The sequence below is a fragment of the Chelmon rostratus genome, chromosome 19, assembly GCF_017976325.1.
Source record: "Chelmon rostratus isolate fCheRos1 chromosome 19, fCheRos1.pri, whole genome shotgun sequence".
NCBI classification, from domain to species: domain Eukaryota; kingdom Metazoa; phylum Chordata; class Actinopteri; order Chaetodontiformes; family Chaetodontidae; genus Chelmon; species Chelmon rostratus.
The window spans coordinates 15,915,812-15,937,312 of record NC_055676.1 but is presented as its reverse complement, the minus strand read 5'-3'; the positions used below and the strand labels follow the sequence as shown (position 1 = coordinate 15,937,312).

The window sequence follows — 21,501 nt, the reverse complement described above, 5'->3', positions numbered from 1 at the left end:
AGTCTCAGTGCTCAAGTTTTCCAGCCCTTGCTCCTGGCTTGGCCTTTGCCCCAGCTCTCCAGCCTCATCTCTGGCTCCAGACCTTCAGGCCCTGGTCAGGCTTACTATGAGTCTTTCAACCCTCCACCCCCTCTGTCCTCCAGCCCCAGCACCAAGGCTAAGCTCTGTCTATTCCCAGCCATAACCATACCACCCTGTCCAAGCTCTCAAGCAGGTTTTTAGGCTTGGCCCAGTGAGTGCATGTGTGTGTGTGTGTGTCACTCCCCTCCCCTAAGCACAGGTGGACTTGTAGGGAACGCTGCCAAATACTTTTGGTTTAGGGGAGGGAGGGGTGTTGGCTGAGGCTGGTGGGTGTAGCAGTTTTTGTTTTGTTGTGTTTCTTAGATAACCGTTTCATGGAACGGTACCTTTTCACTCCTCCAAATCACTGACACACCTTCAGAGCAAATTTGAGTTTCTATCTCGCCCGCTCTCACTTTCACAAGTCTGCCAGAGCTGAGACAGTGTTGAGTTTCCTGACAGGGAGTGAGTGCACAAGAGAGGAACTGAAATCAAAACTTCTCTTCTTTAAAGGTCAGTAACATCTAACTGTCTCTTTCACTCTCTTTTCTTTGCAGTTTTTTTCCTTCGGTTTACGACTATTTCATATATCATAAAAAAAATCCTAATGAGAGGTTCATATTTTCTTTGTGTTGGTGCAAGATTTCAAAGCATGCAAGAGCTGTCGGCTACCTACTGAGCACCAGAATCAGACTAAAGGATGGCTGACCTTTTGTAGAATCAGGTTCTTCTGTGCTCCCATTTTAAGTTGCAAATCGCTCCATGTCTCTAACTTTTGTAACAGGACATACAGTAAAAAAAAAGGTATGCCCAGTTATTCTCAGTGCTTCTAGAAACTTTGCTGTTTGTGTATGTCTTGCAAACAGATGTGCACACAATGAATGCCTCCCCCTCCACACGACAGCCACACAGCGAGGAGGACGCAAGTGAAAGCATGACAAAGCTTGACCAGATTGACTGATATGGTTTTTACTATTGTTATCGCAGCTGTAGCTTGCATAAAGATGATTTATTGTACACAATTTAGATCTCCATATGACATTTTTACGTGTCATCCTCAAGATTCTGCAAAGTAGTAGTTGTAAGATTAAAAGTAATGCAGTCTGTGATGTGTGACACAGCAGTAATACCCTGATGAACAGGATGGAGTCTGTCCCCCAGGTCCCAAGTCACTTTTTTTCTTTTCATAATCAGTTAGAGATCAATTTTAACAACTGAATTACTTTGTCTGTACAACAGATGCGGGGTTAGAGGTGTGACATTCAAAATTATTTCACTCTTTCCGTCTATGACCCCCCCACCCTCCATCAAATCGCATGAGTAACTGTGAACCTTTCAGAGTATAAACACATCTTGCTGGCTGATGCATCAGTTATCGGTTTTGCAGTGTTTCAAATCTTAGACACTTTGATTAGATGATTAGAAGAATTATTATACAATTAGCAGAATTTGGTATATGTCAAGTGTCAGTTTCCTGTTTGTGAGTAAGACAGAGCTGTGGGGCTTTAGTGGTTAAGTTCAATGAAACCAGCAGTGGCTACACATGTAAAATCTTTTAGAAACTATCGGCAGTTATTCACAGATCACTTCTGCTCCCAGTGAAAACAGGTAAAAATAAATTAATACAGCTTCTGATTAGCTGAACCACATAAGTAACATGATGCTCATACATATACAGGCAGTTGTTTCTGTTATCAAACACATGATGGATAAATCTGTTAAACTGGTAAAGAGAGGGTAGTTCCTTAAAATGTAAGCTAAAAATGTGTGTGAGTGTTGTTGTGAGGTAATAAAGCATGACAAAGGTGAACTCTCATCATTAGTGAAGAAAAAAACAAGCAGAACCCATTGAGCTGTGTTCTGTCACAGTGGGGGTTAGATGGGGATAAAGTCTAGTAGACACCACCACGCCTGCTCTCGTCACACACCCTGACTACAGCCCTCTGTCTGCCTCTATCTCTCTCCAGGATTATATGAATTGAACCTGATCCGTTTGGTCCTTTGTTACAGGGCCTCTGTGAGTTTAACAAACATTACCTGAGGCAGATTTCATTCATGCTTGTACAGTCTCACCGATAGTGGACTGTATAGCCAATATATTCAAGGAGCTTTATAAAGGAACTGATGTTGCTTGTGAACAAAAGAGCCAGTGTGTAAAAGCGCGTGAGAGCGGCAAAGTGCTTGATTGATAGAAAGAGAGACTCGAGGGTTGTGGATGCGTGTGTCAAGTGAATGAGGATGTAGTTTCATAATTGCAAATTGATGCAATGTGTTCACTGTGAGGCTGACAGAGTGAATGAGTCCACACGCCTTCTTCCCACCTGACAGCGTGTGGGCATGCCCGTATAACAGCATTTACACGGGGATGCACAATCTGATTTTAACCTCCTATGACACAGATGTCATCTTGTCACAGTTGTCTAAGCTCAGATTCTGTGTTTTCAAATCCTGCTCAGACAGCTAAAACCGAATCTTATCGATGCCAAAAACGGCCATCCAATTAGCTACGCTCAAAAACACTTCTTGTATTCAGGTTATTATACGTATCATGCATGTCCACAATGGCCCGAGTAGCCGTTCGTGTACATGCGTGCGTGTCCGCCCTCCTCCGTAGGACTGAGGTCCAGGTTTTGTTGTGTGTGTGGAGTTGGGCTGGGTGAGTAAGCCACCCCTCACAGATGAATAGAGGATGGGAGGAGGCTTGAAGAGGCTGCCGTGGGTGGGAGGCCCGAGCCCTGCCAAAAAAGCTCCTTCTGTGGGATTTGTGTACTTTTGCGTTCCTCACGAAACACAGCGCCTGGCTCAAACGACAAAGCAGCCAGGGAGGCAGGCACTCGCGCTCCCAGAGGTCGGCTCGATCGCACCCTCTCCGCTTTTCAAGCTATATTCTTTCTTTCCGTTTACAATTTCTCCATTTCCACCGCGCTCCTCTTTTCTTCACCCGCTGCTGTCCCTGCTGCTGCTTCTCATCACTTTTCAGTATTATTCTTTCATAATGTGACTGATTATGACACAAATATTGACACAAAGCACACAGTTATGAGAAACTACATCACGCCTCTTGTGATATTAGAATTTTGTTTATATTATTCTTAATTTGAGCAGAATCCCTGCGAGAAGTGGTGCTTTGCATAAAACATTAGTTTTGAGGTATATTTGAAGAATTAATTTGCAGAAACAGATAAAAGCCATTATTAAAATGAATATAGCAACACAGTTTGATTGATATTCCCTTCAGTGCACAAAACCCCCATGATTTAGGATAATAAATCAAAATGGAGATATTGTTTTTGCAAATGAACCCTTCATTTTTATTTAAAATCCTTCCTTCATTACAAAAGATCATCAGCTGCTCAGACACAATAACTTTTCTGTTCATGAAATACTTTAAATGTTTATTTAACATTTTATTATTTTTTAATTACTTATAATTACATAGCACTTACGTTATTTTTATACCAGCTAAACCAGAGAAGAAATGTGTCTTGAAGTGTTTTTCATCCTTAGAAAAATTTTCATTTGTCATACATTTCTGAAATGCCAGAGGAAGCCACAATTTGTAATGCGGTTGAAGCATTTTATATACAAATTGTGGGCGTTTCCTGAATGTTACCTAGATAATAGAAAATAGGCCCCTGTAACCACTGGCAACCCACCTCGCCTCAGCCTAGTGACAAGTGAAAAGAGACATGATTCTCATCTAAGCAATCAGGCAAAATTATCACCTAGTAAATTAGAAAATTAAAGATCTACGTTTATAGAACCGAGCGGCAAAGACGTTTCAGGAAGCATCGAGTCAGATGTCATTCAGCATCAGGGAGTTAGGTGAAGAAAAGAAGAAAGGGAGAAAAAAAGAGCATGATTTCATAATGTCTAAAAGAAAGATCTGGGTTGAATAAGTGGGTCCACCCACCTGTGTGTGAGAGGCAGCAAGAGAGAAAGCAGGGCTGGATGGCAGTTTTAGAGACATGAGTGTGTGGGTTAGGCTAGCTGGCCTGCTTATGCTATCTAATCACTGGGAGAGAAAGGAGAGCAGCATGCCTTGATCCACCCACCCACCCCAGACAAACAGCAGTTAGCCTGTTAAGTACTATATGTGGTTGCCCGCAGCTCTGGGCCGAACATGGGGGAACAGAGATAAAATGTGACAGAGTCTACAGGTAACAGACATTCAGCACAATTATGTCTCATTCTGTGCTGGGGAGGAAGAGAGATGTGTCAATCTGGAAGCTACTATGGGTCACGACGGCATGTGAGAGTGTGTGTGTGTGTGAGTGTACGCTTGGTGTGTGTCACTGGTGAACATGTTGGCCATAATCCAGCAGGTTTCAGGTAGATATAAAACTAATGAGAGTTCATTGACTGATTTTTAAAGCAAATTAGCCAAATTTGTTTTAACCTAAGGCAAGTTACTGGAAATAAGTAATGGATTCACTCATGAATCCAGCATATACACACTGGTCGGGGACAAAAACGATCCTGTACGTTGAATTTTCTTTGTCTTCAATTATCAGCAGCCTCATTAGCATGATTTATGTTGCCTCTGTGTCGTTTACACTGCCTCTCTTTTGAGTCAGATACAGATTAGTTACCTGTGTGATACCTGAGTGGGTGGGACGAGATCGGGTCTGAGTCCAAAAATAGCTGACCTATGCATCACACTTGCGTATTTGCGAGTGTGCATGTGGGTGAATGCGGTCCGCCACCTTGTGCATGTGTGTGTGTGTATGTATGTGTGTGTGTGTGTGTGTGTGTGTGTGTGTGTGTGTCATGACAGGCATCTGTCTCCCCTGCCCTGCAGCCTGACTGGTTTTAATTAGGAGGTGCCAGAGTGCCCGAGGGCTCTCCTGCTGACACACACACATACACATGCGTGCACACACGCAAACATGCATACACACACACACACACACTACCCGAGGGCAGACAGAGGCTGTCCCACCAAGGCTGGCCTCCTTCTCGTTATCACCATAAGGAGTTGTCCTCATTCACCCCACGACCCTCCCAACACGCTCACACACAAATATTCACGGCAAGCAAATCAAATGAACACAACAAGCATTGAAAAGCATTCAGAAGCAGCAGTGTGGCAGTGGTGGTTGGAAGGTTTGACTCCTTCTACATTTTGTCTGCAGTTTTGAGTCCAGAATAAATCTCCATACTTTAGCAGTGGCCTTAAACGTAAAGAAAAATCATATTTGTCTTCAACAAACATCAGCACAGACATTCACGTCCTCACGCACAGCAGTGAGTTCATATACTAAACATCATGGCCACCTGTAAAACACTGCAGCTCTGTCTCCCTCCGTGCTAGTTCTAACTATGCAGCTTGTGTACTTTACCTCCCTTCTGGCAAAGCGTCCAATACTGATTAGGATGTTTGACAATCAGACAAAACAGTAGAAAGTAACAGACAGGTCAGCAGAAAGCATACGCCCTCACCTCAGTCACCCGAATGGCATGCTCCAAGGTGAGGTCTAATGACCTTCGTGCAGAGGCAGATAGGTATGTGTCTCTGTGATTGAGTGACACAGCGAGTGTGCAGCAGGTCTGCACACATGCTTGCCTCCATTTGTGTGGAAGCAACATTGGATCTGTGTGTATGTCTCTGTCCTTGGAGACAGGGGGTGTAGACCTGGGAGGCTGCTGCGATGCTCTATCTCTGCACTGTGGGGAAATGACTGCCTCCCTTTCCTGCTTCTCTCCCACACCAGGCCACACCTGGCGTCCAAGGCACCGGGGTAAAGGGCATGTGTTGGCCTGGTTGTGTTTGTCTCTACAGTTATTAATCATGGGAAGGTCTGCTAAATACTTTCCTGAACTTCTTTTCCATGTTATTTTGCCAGGTTCTCATTGCCACATAATTTTAAACCAGTTGTGTACAGTTGGCCAGTAAATTGTTCTAGTTTGCAGCACCCTGTAATTAAATCTGCCAGCATGTTTCATCAAAAGTGTCTATTGGGTGGTTGAACAACTTCAAAAACCCCTTCCCCCACATCGATCCAACACTGGAATTGGGTGGGCAGTGTCGGGCAATTTCATACCAACGTTTATGCACACTTTACACAGTGACTGGCCAGCTGTGTGTAGGTGAGGAAGCAACTCTAGCACTCTTTTCATTCTTGACACAACTACTTCTTCCACTTTAGATTTGCACAAATAAGTGGAACAATTTGAATGCTACTTCCAAGAGTGACTGTGTGAGCCCGAATCCGAACAAATCCTCCAGATTAAACATCAAAACACGACTTTTGTCCATGCCCTCCACAGTAGCACATATAAACCCTTTCTGATCTGGTCTGATCTCAACGCTATGGTTACGGTTTGGTTCAGGTACAAAAACGACTTGGTCAGGTTTAGGGAAACATCATGGTTTGGGTTAAAATGACTACTTTGTTAAGGTTTAGGGACCTTCGTCATCATGGTTACAATAATAAACACATGGTTAAGGTTGGGGGACAATTGTGGTCAAGGGTTTTCAAAACAAACCATGTTACCCTCACTTTGAAATGGGGAACAATTAGCTGTTGCCTGTGTCAAAGTCAGATGCTTTACTGAGCCATCAATCCACCCCAAAAGTCTACCAACGCACACTCTGTGTACATGGACAAGTCACCTGACTTCCTCCTTTGCTCCCAACAGACAAGAATCATAATTACTACAGCCGCTAGACAGCTTAGTCACCTGAATGCAAACGCATGTCATTTTAGGGCACTTCCTGAAACAAACGACGTTGTTGATCTTTTTGGGAGGATAGTTTCCGTTATCCTCATATTGAAACACTTAAAGCATCTCTCCCATGTCCAACTTTTCTGGGACTGCCCATTGTTCCATTGTTCCGATATTCCGAAACCCTAATAGTCTGAAAAATATCTCAATGAACTGAAAGCTCATTTGTCCGACAGCCCGTTATCCTGAAAACAAACGACCATTGCGCTGAAGGCCCGCTGCTCCAAAAACTGACCGTGGAGCTCTGCACGATGAAAAATGACACTAAAGGGTGACGAGTAGGAAGTAACAATGTATTGCACAAACACGCATTGTGACTTGTCCGGTTATCACGTCCAGATACAGATCGTATTCTAAGACCAGGTGTAAATGGGGTGTTGGTTCCACTGGTGCAGTATGTTGCTGCTACAACACAGATATTCTGATGAGTTCTTAGCTTTGTGAAAGCCAATTTTAGTCAAGTGTAGATTCAAGATATTTTTCTGTTAGAAGTCTTCTTACTGTGTTTGTGATACTGTACAGTAGGCAGAGCTGAGTACAGCATCAAAGTCTCCATGAGATCAACTTTACGTAACGATGCTTCACACTCCATCCCCCCCTCCAAAGTGCCAATCTGGTGCCCTGGTACGTGCATCTTGCTGGGCGCAGCAGGTGGCAGTAAACAGGTACGTTGGGACGCCAGACAGACAGACAGACAAAACAGATGACTCTTACTCAGCCCCTTGAATCCTCATGTCTTGTCACTGTTACTGAGCGACAAGACTCACCACTTCTTAGTGTAGCCTAACACTTCGTAGAACTTGCTCTTTAGACAATAACGTGATTGATTTCATGCTTGTGTTACAATACAGTACATAACAATGCTGCAAGCATAATCACAATGTATAGCTGCCCTTTTACTGCGTGCACACATTGCAATTGGGCTAAAATGCTCATGAAATTACAGCTCTTACACACTTATTTTGCACCATTAGACCACTGGTTTGTGTCAGTCCCATCCTATGACAGTTTGCAGTACAACAGACTGCAGTTTTAAAGAGTTTAGAACAAAGCAGTCCACACAGGTACTACTTACAGTGTGTTGCTATGACGGCAGTGGTGTGTTTAGAATAGATAGCCAATCTTATAGGATGGCAAATGTTGTTTTTCTGGCCATCTGGCTGGCCTGCTTGCAGTTAGTGGCTAACCCTGTTTATATATACTAGATGCCAATGTGAGCTGACCTCAGCTCTCACCCTGTACAAAACAGTGTAAACCACCAAGGCATGGGCTGTGGTTTGCCTGAGTCCGTGTTTTCCCCAGGGGGAAGTGGGCATAGCTGTCTGATGTACACTCTGATGTCTACTTGTTTGTGGAAGTCACCTCAACACAATTTGACTGCTTTCACAGTATGATTGTCGACTGTGATTTATGAGTGTTTAGAAATAATTTAGTAGATTTGAAGGTCCAGTAACCACAAAGATAATACAATGACTGAAGCATACTCTACCTTCATGAAACTGCTAGGATTTGTTCTTAATTGTATGTGTCATTACGGTAAGAAAGAAAAGCAGTGTTCTTTGGGTGCACAGTAAATCAATCAGGCAGTGAAGCCTCGCTGCTGTCAGCAAACTTATTTGAAAAAGAAAAAGTACAATGGGCGTGGTTTAATGATGTCATACAGGACATCATTCACATCCTGTAAATGTGCTATGTCATAACATTTGGCCAGTCTGTGAAAGCAGAGGAAACACTTTTCTGTTTCTTGCTGTGTCATAAACACACACACACACACACACACACACACACACACACACACACACACACACACACACACACACAACCTGTGGAAGCAGTATTGGAAGCCATTCTCTGTGTCATTGGGTTTTGTTGCCATGAGCTTCTTACAGCAAACTTGGCTATCTTTCTCCACATTTTATTGACGTTTGAATATCTCTCCAAACAAAGGTTTCGCCTTCTGTGCTGAAGTCTATACAGCTTTTTTCTACACCGTTCTCCATAAAGTCCCTCCTCCTCTTCTCAGACTGAGGTGGTGGCGAGCTCACCAACAGTTATCTTGCCTTGGTGATTTCTGACTCAAAACAGGAGTCTAGCGTTGGCCTTCTGCTCCCCTCAACATGGTTTTTGAAACCTTGGTTTTAAAAAAAAAACCTTTCAACAAAAGGAAAATAAGTCTGCACAAAGTCACTTTTGGTGCTTTGGTGCTGTGCCAGATATAGCCAGCTTTTAAGTAATATTTCCGTTAAAATTAAAAACACCATTCGCTGAATCAGACAGTTTTATAGGGTTCTGAATGCAGGGTGACACACGCCATTGTGTTTTAATGTTTCCAGTAATTAGTCTGTTGTGACTGAATATTTGTGGGGGCCACTCTCGCCTCTTCGACCCTTTATTGTCTGAACACATGCACAGAGGTTTCAAAGAGCTTGTTAAATGTTAGTTTAATTATAGGTAAGAGAGAATAGAAGGAGTCCATTTTAAACAGGTGTAAAACTGAAACTAAGTGGCTTGAAGTTGCAGTTGTGTTTCTGCCTCTGTATTACTGCTTTTAGTCCTGTACATCCCAACTTGAGACTAACCAACAGAGGTGCACAAAATAGTTTTCCAACTTTTCTCTCTCTTTCTCCTTTCCTTTTTTTTACCCTCCCTCAGTCTCCCCAAACAACCCCTCCAAGTTTCTTTGCCCCGGTCCCTTTATACCAAAATCCACTCTAACACAACTAAAAATTCATTTTGTCTGACCTAAATCAGAGGGTGTCTGCGCCATGGGCTTATTACACAGTGCGCTTAAACTTGTGTTGTGGAGGAGGATGGGGTATTATTATCTTCCAGCTACCCACCCTGCTATAAAAACTAGTGGTGCGACATCTCCACAGCGCAGTGCTGCTGCCCTCCCTCCCTTCCTCTCACTCTCTCGCTCGTCCTACATGAGCCACACACAACAGTACAGCCTGACTCTTAACTCCACACTAGCCACTCTGCTACACAGACAGACCCAAGAATCACACTCTGCTCTCCTCTGTTGCGCTGCTTTTGCTTCTCTCCATTGGATATTCCTCCCTGGGTGTTTCTTTTTTTTTCCATTTTTTGTGAATGGGCATCCGTAGCCAGTGTGGGGAGCTTGTGAATGGACTGACTGCCTGGCTGACTGATTGACAGGCAAGGCAAAGAGAGAGGCAGCTGTGTTTCAATTAAAAAGGGCAATGCTGAGAGGTCAAGCGAGGAGCAACAGAGCCTCTTAGTAGTCTGGAAATACAAAGACACGAGAGGGGAATCGTGAAACTGAAGGTACGGTAGGTGATGGTTGCTGAAGGCTGTGGAATGCTGGGGAACGTATCAAGACATGTGTGAATTTATGTGGATGCCAGAGTTTTCGAGCATGCACATGGGTGTGTGTCTGTGCGTATTATGTCCTTAATAATTCGTCACATTGTTACAGAGTGTGCATGTGTGTGAACAAGCTTGCACTTGTGTGTGTTGTGTTAGAGTGTGCACACGTGTATCACTTAGCGTCCCTATTTACAGAGTGTTTATATGAGCCTCCTGCTCTAGATCATAAAGGCCTGACAAGGTGCAAACAGGTCAATAAAGTCACTTAATGACTGGTGTAATTATTTAGGCTGTGGTGTAAATATTGTGCTATAAAATTCTGGAAATAGCATGAGCGTTTATAGCATCACAGCACGTCTTGGAAATGTCAAACATGGTAGTTTTAGTGGACTTAAGTATGTGTTTTGTCTCCAACGGTAATTATACATTTCAATTTTAGATATTCCATATCTATACGACTTCTCTTTTATATCCAAAATAAATACACAGGTAATTCAAAAACTTAAAGGGGATGTTTGTTAGTGAGGACAGAATAAAAACATGTTATGGATTTGAGGCTGAGCTGTAAATTACTATTTACAACAGGCTTGTTGTCAGCCGACTTATAGACCTCTTACCTCATGTAGTTACAAAATGCCATGACCAGTATTACTATTAAAACTGTTTACCAGCTGTTGTTTTTCATTCACGTATTAAGATTTGTGTACGCTCACTAAATCCTTCCAATGAAATTATGAGCACACAAATTTAAACAGTTGTTAAAAATGTAGGATAAAATTGTCGTAAGTAGGAAATGAAATAAAGAAATTGCATTTAAAAATGTAAACTACGGGTATGTTGTATTGCGTGGCTGGTGTATCAGTTGCTGGTACATTTATGAAGTCACTTTTAAGAGTACCTGGAGCTAAACGCCTACTCAACAGGCTCACAAACATGACAGGAAATGTATTACAGATCAATGTCATACCAGTGACATGTTTCCTTAATCACATATTATAACTCTGATTAAGTCTCATTAGCTGCAGTCACCTGTCACTGTGAAATAAAGGCTGTTAAGTTTTGTTCCTGAACTTTTTTCCAAGTAAAATTCTCAATATGCTATGGTAATAGTGATTAAAACTGACGCCTTTTTTTTGAGGGACTCATTTTTGAATATCAGAAAAATACAAATAAAGAAGCATACATTTTTAACCAAGACTGCACTATAAAACCTTTTTTATAAAGTAGATGTTTTTATTTTACATTGGAAGTGAATTCAACATTTTTCTGTTGATTTCAGGGTCTTTATTCAGACCGAACAAAGACGCAGGGAAAAATAAGGTGATGTAGAATAAGAAAAGATTTGTCCTTCGTTACACAATGAATAGTCAAGAAGCAGCATTCTTAATCACTGAACCAATATTCAGCAGCGAAACCATAAACCTTTGTTTACTTTGGGGGTGAGGGATAATGGTGTGTAGCTGTGGGCCCCCCTGAAGGCTCGAGAGATGGCACTTAGTGCAAACAGGCTCTTTAAGGAGCAGAGCGAGTTGAATTGGCCTCCAGACATCTGGAGACCAGATTCAGCGTGTCCTAATATATACAAATCAAGCAATTTAAGGCCTAAATCATTGATTATCTGCTGATGTGACTGTAGTGAACAATTCAATATAATAATGAATTTATTGGTACACCTGTTGGAACATTTTAATCAGAATCTATGTTGTTTAATTTAAGGGGGGGTTTATGCTGGTAGATTTTCGGTAATGTGTTGAATCCGCAGGCCAATTTTCAGTAATATTTAATATAAGTCAGTCTATACTTTAATTAATAATGTGTGTGGCAGAGCAATAATTTCCTTAAACACCCACTGCGTAAAATGTTGTATAAATGTGCACCAAACTTCACATAAATAAGTCACTTTTCAACTTATAAGCAAGACTTGTGCAGTTAAATGCTCAAATTTGGCCCCGACATTTCATCATTATTGTAAAGATAAATCCACATCTCATGTTGTGTAATTGGCATTATATACTGTTGACCTGCTCTGACAGCAATTAAGACACAATTTAAAAACTCTTCCTATGCGGCCTATAGGCTCCAGACAGTTATCATTTAAAACGTCAACCAAGGAAGTGCCTCCTCGAGAAACAGGTGCACTGGTGTTTTACTGGTGATAATGGACTACCTTCCACAGTAGGTCAAATGAATGTCTCCTCCTAATAAGGGGGTGACTTTTGGCTGTCAATACTATAAATTATTGGCTGTGCAATTGTCCGTCTGTGACAGTTGTTTAGCAGGTGTTTGCTATGGGCAGTTGGTGACAGGGGTAAAGTTTGGCTGCTGGTGGTGATTTAGCATGTGGGTTAGGTGGATGCACTGGCCTGACAATGATGAACTAGGCTTTGGGTGTTGCAGCTTACAGGCCAAATGAGTGTCTGCCCGTGACAAGGGTTGAGATGGACATTAGCTGCTGATTTGTGGCCTGAGCGGTCAGGGCTGGGGACAAGTTAGCCGCTCTACTCTGGGCATAATGATGATACAGCTGCAACGGGGACCGGGAGAGGAGGAGGAGAGGAGGAAGAGGAGAGGAGAATGATTAGGAGGAGGAGGTGGCGGTGGTCAGAGCCGGGAAAGCAGATGAAGTTCTTGGGAGAAAGACGACACTGAATGGAGGTGACACATAATTTGGGGTGGGAGTGCTGAGTTGAAAGTGTTAGTGACTAAGTGAGGCATGAGAGGAGACGTGGCCGGTACAGGCAGGCGGAAAGAGAGACAGACAGAGAGGCAAGACTGTCCATTAGAGGTCAGTTTAATAATTGAGTTGAGCTCGGTATGAATAGTTTTCACGCATGGAGCTGAAATTCCTGTTAAGTAAATTAATTCAGCGATGAATGTGCGATCAACAGAAATAGCTGCCATAGCTGACGATAGCAACAAACTAAGACTTTCACTTATTCATTAAGAAACGGTGTCACCTGATAATGGCAGGTTGTTTTATTGCACCATTAAATGGTGCAATAAAACAGGTATTGAAGAAGTTGGATTGTCCTTCCATGACTCTGCTAGAAGAGTCAGATGGATAAAGAGCCAAATTACTTAAACAGTAATTATCAGAGCCCTTTCACAAGGCGTCCCCACCCTGGCTGCTCTGACGGGTGGAGGGGTGTGTGTGTGTGTGTGCGTGTGTGTGTAAAGGGTTAAGGCTGTTTGGCTGATGAAATGTCGCTCCAGGACCTTGTGGTGGGAAAGCTGTGCCCTCCTCCCCTCCCTGTCTATGTGGCACATCCTCCTTAGATCCTCTCCACATTGTAATTAGGGGCCGGCCGCGAAGAGCTAGCGCTAGCTAGTGGCAGGCAAACAGTGGGAACCGAGGGGAGTGGTGCTCGCTGGGGCACCAGGCGAACAAACAGCAACAGGAGCACGTGTCCCATAGTTCCAGGAGTGGGTGGGATGGATCGAGAGCAAACGAATGACAGTGGGTTCGCCAAGCCCTCCCAGTCAGACTCTTTTTCTCTCCCTCTTATCCACTCGGTGTTGTTCCAAGCTCGGCACTATTGTTTGCCTTGGCAGGCTGTTACAGGGAGGGGCCCCTCCGCTGGTGTTTGTGCAACCTGTTAGGGAACTTTTAGGGCCATCTGATCTCTCACTTGCTCTCTCGCTGGTGATTCTCTCACCTTTCTACCCAGGCTATTACTGTTATGGATGTTGTACACATGGTGTGAAATATAATAGAAGGATATCGTTCTATCTCTGTAGAGGCAACATTAATCTGCAGAGGACAGGATCAGTGAAAGAAGTTTCAATGTGGTGTGTGTTACAAGAGTTTATAGTACAGGATTTGTATGAAATTTAATACAGATAGAAGCCATTTTCCTTTCATTATTCATTATTTCTATTTTAAATATATCATTTCATCAGCTGGACACCGCCAACTTTCTCCGATGCTCTTTAGTTCCAGTTTTCCCATCAAGGTAGCTCAAGGTAGTTCTGTGTAGGTCTATGGGCCTATAGCCTATACCACCACCCCCTCTATAGACGTTTTAATTATGTCCACACTGTATCAATGGTATGAACACAGCAACAGTTACCTAGCAACAAGATCGACAAGAATAAACTACATGTAAGATGGGTATCCAAGTTGTATACCTGCAGGTTTAACTGAGGGATTTTCTGAAACTGTTTTTTTTTTTTTTCCCTCCTATGGTGAGATTCGCTACAGCACAAAAGAGAAAGCAAGACACTGGGGATGTGTGTGTGTGTGTGTGTGTGTGTGTGTGTTTGTGTTTAAGTCTGTGTGGCTTCAGCCCTGGCTCATTTAGAGCCAGTCAACAATGCAGCTGCGGTGAGCGGGCCCGCATCAAAGTATTTATCTACACATGCCTCCAGTGACCACCGAGTGTGGACGGCTAAGTTTAAGCTCTATTCATAGATGTGAATGAATGAGCGCCCTGCCAGAGGAGGTTTTTTCACTGTAACTGTAAACAACAGCACAGTGAATCAACAGGTAGGAACTAAGGCAGCGGTGGAATGACGGTTTTAAGAAAAGCGAGTGGACAGATTTTGTCTGTGCATCGAGGCAATATCTGCTGTATTGAGCTCTTAGTCACTGCGCTGTAAATCAAACAAGTGCGGCGAGGGCAGGCTGCAAAGTAAGCATTTTGACAGGATACAGTATCTAGAGTACAATCTGACCTCCTTTGTCGTTCGCTATATTTCTCACCACATCCCAATCACACACTATATTGTTCAAATGAGCTTATCAGCTTGCTTCGCACTCATTTCTGGTGGAGAGAGACAATGAGGATGGCCGTTATCACAGAAACTCTGGCAGACCTATCTTCAAACCTTGCTGCGTGTTTAAGTGTCAAACAGAAAAAAGTAGCGTTTAACTGAATATCTAATCAAGACGATGGACTTCCCAGAGTCGCAGAGTTGCAACACGTTCCTACAAGATATCATAATAGCACAGTCAAGAATAAATATTACCCGATGTGATGTTTGCTCAAAATGAGACATGCTGTATTTACCACTTGTTGCCTTTGCTGCGCAGATGGCACACAAACAAGCATGCCTACAGTATATTTCAATAAAGCGAGACTGTCACTCATTGTGTTAACAATATCAGCTTCGGTTAAGAGAATCACTCTATTCAAATATCAACGCTTTTAAAATCCTTCACCTAAATATTCCCTTTCAAACTGAGGTGCAGGTGTGAACCGAGCTGTGGACCACCCCTTTAAATCAGTGTTTTAGATCCAGTTCCATTATCTGCTTTAACATGCCCTCGTCACCTTCCTGTTGGCACTTCCTCCTCAGGAGAATCCCGCCTGCAAAATCGAGTGCTGCTTCATCCCTGTGAAAACTAAAATGTTTATGATACTGACTCTGTGTTTGCTAAGCGAGCGAGAAAGCAACAATGTGGACTGAAGAGACGTGTCACTCACTGCTGTATATCATCGGGAAAGTGACTGTGTCCAGTCATCAAATGCCAACATGAAATCAAACAGGATTTGTGCAAATTAATCACTGCATAATGTTCCTCACATATTTTCACATTTCTCAAAGGCTCTTCTGTCCATGTGCAACAAAAAATAGCTACAAAATAAGATCTATTTTTTCCCCCTTTCCCACATTGTGGCTGTTGTCTTATCCAAACCCTTATGGCATTTCTTAATCAGCTTGTTAAGCTTCATTTATGCAGGAAGTGTCATTGAGATCAAAATTGCTTCTGCAAGAAAGACTTGAGATTGAACTGTACAACATGAACCAACATTTAAAAGTTTTATTATTAAATATTATCTATATTAATGTTATTTTTTTAGCATTTTATTTTTATGATAGTGCTGCCATATTGTTTGTGTGTTCTAAAAAATGAGCGAGGAGATATGTCACTCTTTTTTTTGCATTAGTCGCAACTCGGGAAATGTGTTAAAAATCTTTTTTGTTGTGGGGCAGAGTCAATATTTTTGGATCCAGACGGAAAAAAGAGTCTTGAAGGATTCTCTAAATACTTTCAAAACTGCTGTTAAGTGTTAAATGACCTTATGGGCTTTTGAAATATTACCAGGGGTTTATCTTTCAAAACAACAGACGCTTAGCTCGCTGACTCGAACAGAGTGACATTACATGAGAGGCAAAACACTAGACACAAGACTGTTAGTAAAAATAAAATTACAAGAGAGGATTAATGGAGGCTTTGAGAGCAAAATGTGGGCTCCGCAGAATAATGCCTTTTTCAGTTTGACCTTATTTAAGTGTCACTAAACAGCTCATTGTTATTGCCTTCTATCTAGATAATCAGCAGAGACAGAGAGGAGAATGGTTCATCACAGAGAAGAGGACCTGATTGGGATCCCCTTCCCGAATCACAGCAGCGATGTCCTGTGCAGCCTCAATGAGCAGCGTCGTGAAGGGCTGCTCTGCGATGTCATCCTCATCGTCCGTGACCAGGAGTACCGCACCCACCGCTCCGTTCTGGCCGCCTGCAGCCAGTACTTCAAAAAGCTCTTCACAGTGGCCACCACTGACGGCGGGGACCACCATCACACGGCGGCCGTGTACGAAATCGACTTTGTGGCTCCGGAGTCTCTCACGGCCATCCTGGAGTTCGCCTACACTTCTACTCTGACCGTGACGGCGTCCAACGTTAAAGAGATCCTGAACGCAGCTCAGATGCTGGAGATCCCGTGCATCATCAACGTTTGCCTGGAGATCATGGACAGCGGGGGCGGAGGTGGCGGAGGAGGGAGATTGGAGGAGGGAGAGGAGGATGAGGAGGAAGAGGAGGACGCGGAGGAAGACGAGGAGGAGGAAGAGGAGGAGGAGGACGAGGAGGAGGATGTGGGGTCGAGAAAGGACGAGCAGGAGGAGGACAACGTCAGCGAGAGGTCACTGCAGTCGTCGGAGAGCAGGGAGGAGCAGACGCCACCGGGGACGGAGGACTCGCCGCCTCCCAGCACCTCCACATACCACCAGCAGTTTGACCTGTCGTCCCAGTCTCAGTCTCCAGACACCATGAGAGGAAAGCAGGTATGGTTCACTGGGTTATTTTTGTCACTAATCTTGTATTTACAAGGCAAAAATAAGACTTTACATGAACTTTCCTACGTTCAAAAGGCTGATAGCGCTGTCTTGTTTTGTAGGAGAGTATGGAGAGTCGGGCTTTGAAGGATTTCTCCATAGAGTCCCTCCTCCAGGAAGGGCTGTACCCTCGTATGTCAACACTGGACAGGAGGGCCAACTTCTCCCCTCTCCTCCCAGGCTTCTACCCCTCCATGTGGGCCGCCGAGTTCCCGGCCTTCCCGAAGCAGCTCCTGGATCCCAGCCACCACCAGCATCCCCACGCAGGAGTCTCACCACAAACCAGGCTCCCCCACGCCTTTCCCACCTCTGCACCACTTGAGGCCTCCAGGCCCCTTGATCTAGCTGTGAAAAGAGAGATCATAAAGGAGGAGATGAAAGAGGAGGTCCCTCTCAGTCTGCTCCACGGCAACTTCCTGAAGGATTTCGTCAACTCAGGCCTGGGCAGCACCATGAACGCTGGGTCGGTGCCCTCAGAAGGTCACGCTCTGGGTCCGATAAAGGACGAAGCTGACTTCCGGTCGTACCTGAGCTTCCTGAGCTCCGCGTCCCACCTGGGGGCGCTGTTCCCCCCCTGGCAGCTGGAGGAGGAGAGGAAGATGAAGCCCAAAGCGTCACAGCAGTGTCCGATCTGCAACAAGGTCATTCAAGGAGCTGGGAAACTGCCGCGACACATGAGGACCCATACGGGGGAGAAGCCGTACATGTGCACTATCTGTGAAGTACGATTCACCAGGTATGTAAAGCAGCACTTCTTATCACATCATCATCACTTCACTGCTAGTGTGCACAGAGATTCATGTTCCTCTGCCGTTTGACTACAAAGGACCACGTTATGTAAAACAGCAGAGTTAGCGGAAAAGTACCCCATGCTCTTTTGACTGAGGTTAATCTGTTTTTACCAAATCTGAATATCAAAGCGCTTGAAGTGGAAAGCCCCCTCCACTGGTTTCTTTGCATTAGTGACATCTCACTCACCTACATCCTCCTGCTTTGGCACATTTTCCACCTGTGTTTTAGAGCAGAACTTTTATGTTGTCAGTGGAGACAAATCATCTTTACTGGCTTTTAAACTGACTTCTACTCGACCATATCTAAAAGGCAACAGAAAGGCAGTGTTGTAATTCATGTGTTAACCTTTCTACCCACAACACATTGTTTGAAAGCATGTGGTTTTGTTCTTTTCTCAGACAAGACAAACTCAAGATCCACATGAGGAAGCACACAGGTGAGCGTCCCTACATCTGCCTTCACTGCAACTCCAAGTTTGTCCACAACTACGACCTGAAAAACCACCTGCGTATCCACACGGGCGTCCGTCCATACCAGTGTGAGCACTGCTACAAAAGTTTCACACGGTCCGACCACCTACATCGACACATCAAGAGGCAGAGCTGCCGCATCTCCCGCCCCCGGCGAGGACGAAAGCCAGCTGCTTGGCGATCCACACCCACCAGCAACTTCCTGTGCCCCCCCACTGCTGCCACCAACCGGTTTGAGGAGAACGGGTTAAGCCCCGCATACCAGGGAGTCAAGAATCACGGACTTGGTGAGATGCTAGGCCTCGGCAACAGGGGTCTGGGATTTAAGAGCGGGGACGGCGCGGGCAGGGAGGAACGGCGAGCAGAGGGGAAGCGCGTCGCGGAGGAGGAGAAAGCAGGAGCAGGGAGGCAGAGAGGAGTGTTTGCCTTCGCCTTGGCTGGAGAAGAAGTACTTACCCACTCTCCATTTTATGCTTCGACCTCTGACCCCTGGACCATGAGACTGGAGCGTGCTCCGCCCATCCCTGAGCCGGCCAAATGAACTGTAGAGGGAAAAAAAACAAAAAGACCAGAAAGAAAGTCTCCTTAATCTTTGTGTCTGTTCTGCTCCAGGAAGCTAAAGCACCTTTTTAAAAAGTGAAAGAGTGAGATCAATGAACCTTTTGAAGCCTGCTGATGTGGCTGTAGTGAAACAGACCTTTTCTTCTTCTTCTTTTTTTTTTTGGAGAACACAGTCTGACTAAATAATTTCACAGATGTCATGTTGAATAATTGTTTCAGCCCTGTGAATGTTTACAAATATTTTGATAGCATTGTAGAAGAGGCGAACAGTTTGACACTGCTAATGAGGAAAACATATCGGAATGCTGTTATATATATTACCTGCATTATTTATCTATAAGGTTGTCGAAAATGCTATTAATTCCAAAACTATCATTCTACAATGTCCTCTAAAGCAAGATGAAATGAGACTTTTATACTGGAAAGTATTCATATGCAAGAAAATATAAATCTACACAAAGAGCAGGACCTTGCTGAATTGGTGACTATGGTGAATGTAAAACAAATGACTACACGTACAAAAATAATCAAACATTTATTGCAGAGAAAGGTTATTACAACATTTCATAATGAAGGAGAAGTGGTGTAGACACAAATAAATAAAGTAAGTAAGCCTGCATACAAACGCAGTGATTTTTATTTTGGACAGTTGTGTTTAAGTGTAAAAAAAAGACCAGTGCTTTTACAACAAAACAAAAACATTAGAAATGGTTTATCACAGCAGGGCGTTGTCTGGCACATGTCCTGCAAGTACGTTTGATTCAAACATGGTTATTTAATAATATCTCCAAACAAAGGGAAGCCACTTGAAGTCTAATAAATCAGGATGTTTGATAATGTGCTATTATCCTTCCACTGCCTTGTTCTGATTTAAGCTCCTCGTCTGCACTATTGTACATAGACACAAACTTTTTGGCCATGGTGGTGTTCATTACGGTTGCGTTGCTGATGATGTAAAAAAAGAAAAAAAAATTATATTGCTCTTAAAAGACTTTGAGGCATCCATCCAAAGATGTGTACTTTGATATTTCACAGACTTGAATGAGACTTTGTTTTAATGTTCATGGATATGTGTCTTCAGAGGCTGTATATTTCTGACTAATCAACTGCCGCTTTAGCTATACAGTATGCTTGTGTTTTTTCTGCTGCAACAAATCAAGAGGGTTTTAGCCCCGTTTTTCATATAATGTTCATCTCTGAGTTGTGTATAAAGCGTTCAAAAATTATTTGAATTGAGATGGGAAAGTATTTTCTTGCTATTTATGCGTATTTAAATGAATGAGCCTTGGCTATATTTTGCAAATCTGTTTTATAAAGACACTAAATGTTGAACTTTGCTCTTGTTCGGGAGTTTTATTTTCATAAAATTACCAAGTTGTGTGTGTGTGTGTGTCTGCGAGTATTTGTCTGTGTGTGTTTGCATGTCTGTACTCTTATCTTTCTATCTTTGTGAGGACCGATCTGAGATTTAGAGCTTGATAGTGACAACGTTTTTAGAGTTTGAGGACATTTTGGTCGTCTTCACTTCTGTAAATCACTGCTTGGTTTTACAGTTAAGGTTAAGATTGGGGTTAGGTATGTAGGATCAGGACCAAGGAAATATTCTGTCACAGAAGATAGATAAAATTCCCTAAAAAAACAGTTTGCACATTCAATTTAATAAATAGAAATGAAGTTGTATGTGAATGCACAGAAAATTCACCAAAATTAAGTTTGTCGTATTTAATTTTGGATAAATAACCCAGCAGCAATATAAAAAATAACACCAACACGGGGTCAAAACAACCCATTTTATTGGTTTTGATTGTTTTTTTCCCCCATAGGTAATGGGTAAAGTTATCTGAGTCCGTGCTATATTTAATCATACTGGGTCAATTTTTGACGCAGTGATTTTTGCCAAGCAGATTTTTTGTCACATTGTATTTTGACTAAAACTATGACAAGTGATTTAGTGAACAAATTAACTGGCAGGCATTTGCTTTCTTTTCTTTTCTTGACCAGTGCCACACACAAGAGCATTTATGTTCTAAACTCAACAAGAAAATAACAAAGCACAAACAATAATACAATAAAATTACGACAAGCACCAGAGTCGAACATGACTGATCCCTCTTTTTAAATTGCTAGTCATGATCCATTTTGGTCTGGAGGTCAGGAGTTCCACATATTGATCCCCTGAACAGATAAAGATTATCCATCCAAAGACAGATTGATGAAAGGTTACCTTACCATTGCCTGAGAGGTCATGTGACTCAGCACCTTAGGAGCCTGGTTATTTTGGCTTTTATGGATAAGTTTGGTATGATAAAAAGGTAATTAAATAAACATACTCATTATCTTAAGAACAAGACAGTGGTGGGATCACATTGGCTTCCTATCCTAAATTTTAGTTCCACGATTATATATAATCCTAAAAGGCTTAAATGTCTATGTTGCCATAAAAGGGTTTGTAAATTTAGCTTCATACAGTAAATCAAGCGTAGGTTTGTTAAAGTGG

The 21,501-nt window shown here is 43.1% G+C and overlaps 1 protein-coding gene across 2 annotated transcripts; it reads left to right on the top strand.

The window, feature by feature from the left end:
* Nucleotides 1-488: 488 nt before the first annotated feature.
* Nucleotides 489-20,334, top strand: LOC121623176 (zinc finger and BTB domain-containing protein 7C). Of its 2 annotated transcripts, none has more exons than XM_041960371.1 (4): nt 489-573; nt 16,395-17,130; nt 17,244-17,917; nt 18,372-20,334. In XM_041960371.1, exons 2-4 carry the CDS (start codon nt 16,420-16,422, stop codon nt 18,982-18,984), a joined length of 1,998 nt encoding a protein of 665 aa, XP_041816305.1. In that variant the 5' UTR covers nt 489-573; nt 16,395-16,419; the 3' UTR covers nt 18,985-20,334. The 2 variants fall into 2 exon arrangements, with proteins under 2 accessions (XP_041816305.1, XP_041816306.1); XM_041960372.1 differs by lacking the exon at nt 489-573 and adding an exon at nt 9,746-10,077.
* Nucleotides 20,335-21,501: the final 1,167 nt, after the last annotated feature.